The sequence below is a fragment of the Seriola lalandi genome, unplaced genomic scaffold (genome assembly GCF_002814215.2).
Source record: "Seriola lalandi dorsalis isolate HSWRI2012SDOR001 ecotype SW California unplaced genomic scaffold, Sedor1 jcf7180002054343, whole genome shotgun sequence".
In the NCBI taxonomy this organism is placed as follows: domain Eukaryota; kingdom Metazoa; phylum Chordata; class Actinopteri; order Carangiformes; family Carangidae; genus Seriola; species Seriola lalandi.
In genome coordinates this window covers 322,170-330,971 of record NW_019524896.1, presented here as the reverse complement: position 1 = coordinate 330,971, position 8,802 = coordinate 322,170, and the positions used below count along the sequence as shown (strand labels likewise).

General features: G+C 42.6%; 1 protein-coding gene across 1 annotated transcript in view; it reads left to right on the top strand.

Annotated features, from left to right (window-relative positions):
• Nucleotides 1–8,802, top strand: part of zbtb16a (zinc finger and BTB domain containing 16a) — a 135,887-nt gene that overhangs the window by 46,456 nt on the left and 80,629 nt on the right. Inside the window, exon 3 of the mRNA XM_023407655.2 lies at nucleotides 6,698–6,795. Within this exon, the coding sequence (XP_023263423.1) occupies nucleotides 6,698–6,795 (98 nt within the window). The remainder of the gene's footprint in view (nucleotides 1–6,697; nucleotides 6,796–8,802) is intronic.

The following is an 8,802-nucleotide window of genomic DNA, read 5'->3' as shown; positions in this document are numbered from 1 at the left end:
CTCCCCCTCTCTCTTTCTTCTCCCCCCATGTTTGTGTGTGTGACATGGTCAGCCTCCTAATGGACTGGAAATTCATGATGAAAAAAAAAAAAAGTCCCTTGTTCCTCCTCTCCATCTCTCTCTGTCTGAAAAACCAAAATAAGAGGCGGCTTATGGCCACATTAGGATCGGCCACCACAGTGTCACTGAATCGCCTCGTGCATCATTTGGGGCTTTGTTCGCCATGACAGGGAGTCGTGTGTCTGTCAGCGGTCCTCCTCCACCCCCTGCTTTTATCTCCAAATGGTTATACCATTGCTTGGGCTCTTACTTCTAAAGTGCATTATCCCACTTAATAATTTTTGAAACTGAAGTCTTTTTTATTGACCTTTGTTTGCTGTGCAGTGTTTGACTGTGTTAGCTGTTAGTTAATGTCACGTTTCGTGCTCTTGTTCCCGCCTTGCAGTTTTGTAGGAACTTACTGTTGCTGCTTACGCCAGCTTCCCGCCATAGTTCCATTTGTACATTGAATATTTTATGATTTAGTATCAATACATTGGTAATTACAGATGATGTGGGAACAGTACAGGTGCATAAATGTATAGTTACAGGAGCAGATCAAAATTAACATCTGGCAGTTAATAGACTGCAGCTAACGCCATTACCTCTGGAGTCCAACAAATAATAGTCAAACCTAAGCTAACAAAACTGACTGACGACCTTATTCTGCTTCTTATTTACTTTAGATATAATCACAGTTACTGAGGAGATCAGGTCTCAAACCCCCATGTAAAATATTAACTCTCACAAGTCCGTGCCAACTGGCTTGCTAACTATATTTAGTGCAATACTATGAAAATCTTAATTTGAATTTACAAGACAGAATAAAACGAGATGCAAGTCACCGGTAATCGTTATGACTGAGTTAAGATCAAAAGTCCACAGAGGTGGAAATATTTTATCCTTTTGAAACAAATTATAGCCCAAACTAATGGACACTGAGTTAACACACCCGTATAGTTACTACGGTAAAATGTGTTAGCAAACAGTCGCTTACTTCCACATCAGACACAAGGAAACGTTCTAGCCACCTGATGAATTTAAGTCAGTTTCACAGTCCTTTTTATCTCAGTTTTGTCAGCAGCTAGTCGCTAACTTTGCCTGTCGTTCGTTGCTCGGCAGCCAGCGTACACTGGGTACATTAAAGCTTTTTGACTTCTGTCAGTTGTGGTTCATGAGAGTGGAGTTTGCAGCCCCCAAAAAAACAGAGTTAAAAAGGCTAAAAGTAGAGCTGAGAACTCAGTTAGGTGATAGTACTCTTAATTTGAAAATATTGACTCGTGCAGCTTTAAGAGGACGGAATGCACTGTGTTTTATGCTAAGCTAATAGCTAATAATGTCCTTGAACTCTTTTTTCTTTTATTGTCACCAAATGTTTCAGATGTCCAGGTGAAGTGCTCACCATCCCTCTGATACTTAGGTCTTAGCTCTGCTCACTCGCCCTCCTTCCCCCAATTATCAGATGTGTATAAGAGACAGCCACACAGCTTTTCCTCAATTTACCACCTCTTATCAATTGCCTCCCTTTATCTTTTAGTGTTTTCTTCTTTCCATCTTAACCCTCCATTCCTCTTTCTCCAAAGCTTTTATTTACGAACATCATTTCAGGTTGTTTTATAGCTCCCCTCAGGACCGGAGGATGGAAGGGAGAGGGAAAAAAAAAAAATGGAAAAATAAAAGATGAAAGGATATATGAGGATAGAGAGTAACACTCAAGGCCGCTGAGGGAGAAATAGATTTTGGGCAAGCAATGAGGAATAAGTGCAAGTCATCAAGCGTGGCCCTGCTTGGCTTTTCTTTTTTTTTTTCTTTTTTTGTCTAATAGTTTGGATGTGGTGATATAAAATGTTGATGTGAGCTGGAGAGGGCATCAGCGTGAGTTCCAAACAGAGTCATTTGATTTAATGAGGTTTGGCAGTAGATCCACTGCCTCTGTCAAAGCCCAATCATGTGAAATCTAGATGACTCAAAGCCATCAAAGGGACCTCTGAGGTCTTTCAGTTTTTATTTGTTGTAGTGTATCAGTAGATCAGCTTATTTTTACTTTTTTTTTTTTTTAAACCGTCATATTTGAGGGAAAAGGACAGGTGGGAAGTTGAGTCTTTATTTCACCAAATGCAGTGCTAGTTATGATATATGGCCAGCCAAGTCCAGCGGCAAAATGGGGGGGGGGAAGAAAGTTCTGAATTGCACGAGGCAAGCTGTTACTGCTCAATAACACAGGCCTGTAATCGACTCACATTTCAAACACACACACACACACACACACACACACATGCACTCAGACAGCCCTTGGTTGGGCTGGTTTTTACGAGGAAGCACACCGTACGAGGTGATCAGCATATGTTTTGTTGACATAAATTTAAAATTTATTGCCGTTGTCAAAAGTGACTGTTGGACAAAGTCGATTATTAACTGAGTAAATGGCCTGAGAGAGTTTTATGTGAACTTCCTTAATGGCTACAGTCAGTCTGTTTCAAATCACCCTCCCCTCCATCCTCTCCCTCCCTAAGCTCCCACCCACTACACACACACACACACACACACACTCACTCTCACACACTCACACACACACACTCACTCTCACACACTCACACCTCTCATCATCTATTTTAGAAGCACAACATGAAAGCAGGCAGTTACAATGGGATTTGGGAGTGTGTGCGTGTTAGTGTGTGTGTGTGTGTGTGTGTGTGTGTGTGTGTGTGGAGAGGTCTATCCGAGCTAAATCACTGAGCTGAGACAATATTTTAGTATCCTTTTACATGTCATTAAACATTGTTGGAGCTGAATAAAAGTATATTATTAGCTCTGCTTAGGCACACAAAGCATTTCAAGGCATATAAAACATACCTGAGATGCCTACTGTTGTCTCATTTTCATACTTACTCTGCGGTAGGTGTGAGCTCACCTTTGTCTGTCTACAGTTAATTGTGGTTCTTACACATTGACGTCACTTACTCTCTGTCGCGGCACCAGAGAATCATGTCCGTAAGGCGACCTTGTTTTCCTGTCTAGTGTCCCCCTGTTGGGTGGCTCAGGGTGCAGGTTAAACCTACCTGATCAAAATATGTTTGTACTCATCTCTTTATTTATAAAACCAGAAGAATGACAACTCAAGTTGGACCGATTGTCCCCAGGAGATCAACTGTGATCTGCCTCAAATATGACTCATAAAGGTTTATAATTGTGGTTAGTCTTGGTTGGTGCCGACTAGTTTAGCAGGTATAAGGTTTTAATTTAAATGCAGGTAAACTGCAAGGAGCGACGTCATCACATGCACTTACAGCGCGCACACACAGTGGAGAGAGAGTTAGCTGCTAGCCGCCGTGCAAACTGGTAAAACAGATCTGCCAATTGCGACGGCAATTGTGTGTTTTTGAAACTTATTTCAGGGCTGCAGCTTCACTCTTTCATCTTGAAGCGCAGTGTAGCCGCGTTTTTTCTGCTGTAACAGCACTGTGCTCGACAGGTGACAGGTGTGTCTACAGTGTCTGATGTTAGCGGTTCTTAGCAACCAGTGGAAAAGGGACTTTAGGGCAGAGAATGAGCTCTGTTAGCAGCACTCACGATAGCTTTTGTCAACGTTATACTTTATCTGAACTTGGTTCATTATTCATCACAAGTCTGTTTGCCAGATAGAAGTCATTGCTTGGTGAAGCCAGTCTGGCTACCAGGGTTGTTCCCCATCGTGAGGCATCTTTACACCACTGCAGTACAATTTGTACATGAGCTACTGTTGCTAACGTCCACTTTTGATATTTTCTTTAGTTACTTCATATCCTGTAGACTAAATATAGTGAAATGCCAAAAGAGAGGTCACCATTAGTGTTTCCAACAGGGCCTCTAGAAGTTAAACCTTTCCTCTAACAGACTAAATTACTGGACCAGGTGCTGTTAACATTCTGTAGAACACCACGTAATGTGCTGTTTCGCTGGGTAGTGCTCGCCATTGCAGTTAAATTTAACACGCTCTCAGCTGAGGACACACACACGGACACACACACACACACACACACACATACGCCACACTTTGCTCATCAACACTACATTTGTGGTGAAAATACATGGCATTGCTTCCACTTCAAGTGGCCTTAATAAGTCCATCCATACCTTATCAGCGCTCTGTCTGGGGGGCACAATGGTCAGATTGAGGAGGGACACAAAAGGCCTTTGAAAGGCTTTGTGCTCCCTGTGTGTTGTGTTGTGGTTTACCGCTTGTGCGTGTGTTTTCCCCTTATCAGAGAGAAAGTGTGCGAGTACATCACCTATGATCCTTAAAGGGAAAAAAAAAAATCCTCTTCCATCCCTTTTGTTCATTTTGTTGTTTGTTGATGTATTTGTCTCTTTCGTGTGGAATAACCTGTCAGAGGCAAAATTACATTAAGATATTTTTCTTATCTACCGGAAAACATCAGCAGTAAAGGTCGGACTTCGGCCCCTCACAGGTAAAACGTGAGGGCATCAGTCCAGTGCTGCTATTTTGCACTGAGTACAATGCAGAGGTGGCTGGCAGGTGCCTTAATAGCCCAGAATGCCATGCATCTGTATTACACATTGTAGTCTTGTGCAATTGCTATTGATCTGTCCTACTATATGTGTAACCAACAGCAGCATGATTGCATTTTGATGCTGTGTTGTTATGCATTGTACGCCTGCTTTTTATTGAACACAACAAATTCAGATTGCTCTGCCGGTTGTAGAAAGGCATTCTGGGGAAAAGCGAGAAGTGGAAGTATTTCATACAAAGTACATTAGACTGTGATGTAACTCCTGCTCTGTATCATCACAGATTGATATCTGACAGTGTGAGAGTCTGGTTTCTTTTCCCAGCTGCGTCATTCATGTCTCTCTGTGTAACTTTCTCTCTCTTGTTGGCTTTTCAAGTGTCCTTTTGGGGGCATTTGGCATTTATAGGACCTTTTAATTACACTCTCCACTTGCCAAAGGGCCGTCATTCTGGCTTTGGTTTTCAAGGTCTCTCCACAGACTCTAACCACCACAATGGCTATCATGACTTCTTCATCCCTGCTACATTTTCTTCTTCCATTTCAGATTTTTACTACTCAGGTTTCAAGGATGTTTTTTCGCAGCAATTGTCAAACGAAGTCACACGAACCGTTGCCGTAAGGAAACGCTGCAATCTCACTCCGTCTGTCTCGGTCTCATCCTCGCTCTGTCTCTCTCGCTACCCCTACTCGAGGCACAAAAGAGAGCTGTAAATCAATTTGCATTCGACATCTGACATCAATCAGTCATGTTTTGGGAGAGTGGCACCACCTCCTCCTCTGCGGCTTTGTTGAGAGACGCTAAGATGGATGGCTGTCATCTCGCCCAAGTTGAGCGGATCTCTTATCAAGGGCATTGTTTCCCCAAGAATGCACTCGGCTGATCACTCCGCGCCACCTGACTCGTCGACGGAGACTATGAAATCTGTCTGTTTGACGTTGTCTTTGTCTTTGTCTGCCAGAAACATACACTTAGTATAGAACCTGGTCCTTTTCTACGCACACGTGGGGTATATTTCAATGTATTGAACATTACTTAAAGCGCATCATTTGCTTATGGAATTAAGGGTCTTAATTTCTTAATCTAGCATCAACTAGACGACAGTTCTGGGACCTCACTCTGTGTTTAGTTGATTATTGATTGTTTCAAATCTGAAACGGGACCGACTTTAAAAACAATCATTACAATCATGGGTTTGTGTGTGTGTGTGTGTGTGTGTGTGTGTGTGTGTGTGCGCGCTTGCCTTTGTGTGACTCTCTCTACCTCTCTCAAGGCGAGGTATTTGAAGTTCTCGGGAGGCTTAAGGCACTGTGGCAGTTGTTTGGCAATTCGTGTCACCTTAATTGCTTCAGAGCACTTTCAGATATCTCTCAAGAATAATATGCTTTGTACGGAGCCGTGGGGTCTTTGAGGATTTTGTAACGGAGAGAGTCGTGAGGATGGACTTTATGTTGTCAGATGTAATTTAGCTACCTAACCTTCAAGGCCTTTTACCACATAATCAAATATTGACCCTTAGTCTTGTCTGAACTTGTGCACTTAAACTATGTTACATCCTAATGACCGCCCATTCGTAAAAAATAAATAAATAAAAAGGGAGAATTCATTGCAGATCTGATTTTTGCTTCGAGCCACACATCACCATGTGGTTTAGAAAGCAGAAAGTCAAAACGGTGACAGTGAATGGTTCATACGCTAAACGGCTTTGCCTAAATAAATCATTCTATTTCCTTTTATAGCATCTTATCCATTTGCAGCACTTGAGATGTAGGAAGTTGATAATGCCTCTGCTTGAATAGCATCTTGTGATTTACAGCACCAAGTCATGGTCTGGTGCTCCCTGCAGAAGAGTATGTGTGGTAGTTGGACGGCTTCTTACACCGGTGGTTATTGTTATGTGCTGATGTTATGATTGATGGAGTGTGACATTCCCCCCCCCCCCCCCCCCCCCCCCTCCAATAGCTAAAGGCCGAACCTTTTCGCTGTGCTCGAAGTCATCAGTTATGCAGCTGTTAAAACACCACTCAGTTAGAGACACAAACATCTATTTCAGCGATGTGCGCTCACATTAGACTCTGCCTGCTCAAAACTGACTGTCTCACCGACAGAGTCCAAACAATGAAGTGTTTGTTTTGCTCTTTGTCAACAGGAAGATGCACAGTGGAATGAAGACCTACGGCTGTGAGCTGTGTGGGAAGAGCTTCCTGGACAGCCTCCGTCTACGGATGCATTTGCTGTCACATTCAGGTAAAGAAATCAAACTAACCCCAAATCACAAATCCGCAACCCCCGTTCTGTAATCACTGTTGAGAATGCAATAGCTTCTGTTATCACTGCTGGGTTCACTCTTGATTATAGGGAATGTGTGATGGGAGTCTGAATGAAGGACCATTCATTACTGCCTTTCTGTACAGTTGCATTGAAGCATTATACAGTAAAGTGCTTCTCTGAGGAATTTAAGGAGGAAAGATATGAATCCTATTGAGAAATAGTGGTAATTCGTGATCTTTTCAACGTCTGTTGAAATCTCTGGAGAAACGAGTGACAGTCAGAGGTCGGCAAGCAGCTCCTTAAAGGGACGTAACAATAGCTCTGCATGTATGAACGCTTTCATTACAAATCATGCACGGCGTATCCAACATTTCCTCATCAGTCTGTATTTACAACTACGTTGCCAGAATGTAGTTGGAAATTTGCCGAAAGTAAAAGCAGATTTGATGTAGCCAGGATTTCAGAAGCACTGAGGTCAAATTTATTTATTTGTTCACTTACATTTTCTGTGAACTTTATCTTCTACGTTTTTATCTCCTTCCCAAGGATTTGACCTTGTTTCTCCAGCCCTGAACTTGGAGTTTGATTTTGATGGTTAAATTACATGAATGGACAACAAAAGAACAAGGCTTTCAGTGTGGTCCGTAATGTGTAAACTCTACATGGTTGCAGGTAAATGGGCTAAACATGCATAGTCCTTTTTTAATAGGAGAGTGAATCTCTTTTTCTTGCCGATTTTTATCCAGAACTCTTATAGTCTTAAGCAAAGCTTAACTGCAGCTTTCACTGCTGCACCTCATAAATGTGTTTAACATCCATTCACAGACTCAGAGAGACTGATTTACTACAGTATAAATACACAGTACAGTATATCAGTATTGAAAACACATTTTTTTACTACATAGAGAACATTTACAATAGACATCAGCCCTGAATTTGCTCGCAGCCTGAGAGCTGAATAAAGAGATGACTTGCCTTACACATGCTTTATCTCACTATAAATACACTAGTTTGAATATGTGAATGTGGAGCATAACCCAGTTTCCGTGATTTGTGAATTAAATAACTGTACAGCCCAGTAAAGCTGAGCAGCTCTGGGAAACTTAACCCGAGAGGTGCCTGCACATCATCATCCTGTCATTCTACACCTCTGTGACATTAGAGGTCTGAAAGGCAGTACAGAACACTGGACACATTGATTGGTCTAGTCTGACACTATTACACCCACCCCCAAAACATATACACACACACACACACACACACACACAAACACACACACACACACAGCAGCAGTCCCTGTGCTGTGAGCCTACTTAGCACAGCACTGCTTTAATGGCATGGACCGCCTTTTATAGGCAGCAAAGAGCTCCTCAGTCCTAAGGCCCTGAGTGCAGATGGTTTATTGAGACACTGTAAAAGCCATGGGACCTCTGAGGGAACCCCTTCTGCACACACACACACACACACACACACACACACACACACACACACACACACACACACACACACACACACACACAGAATCCCAAATCCATGTGTTGACGTTGGCTCAGAGTTTGAGCCCTCTATTTGGTACCCTGTATGTTCTCCAGTGAGACACATTAAGTGGCCTGAATTGTCTGCTTGGCATTATCATTGTCAGCAGTGAGGATACAACCACCACTACCCCCCTCCGACACACACACACACACACACACACCTCTACCCCACTCCCCCAGCCAACTACTGTCAGTAGGCAGAAAATGATAATTGCCGGGATCATTTGTTTGTTTGTATCTCACCAAATTCTAAACAATGACTGAGATGGATGCTGACACTCCTGCTATGTTGTGACAAAGATGAATGACAAACTCACGCTGTGCCAGTGAATTGGCTCAGCACACAACTCAGCGTGTCAAAAACAAAAGTTGCTCCAAGGAAATATTCACTGTTTATTTAAAAAAAATTACACCCCATTTTTCACAGCCCCTTCTGCAAATACAC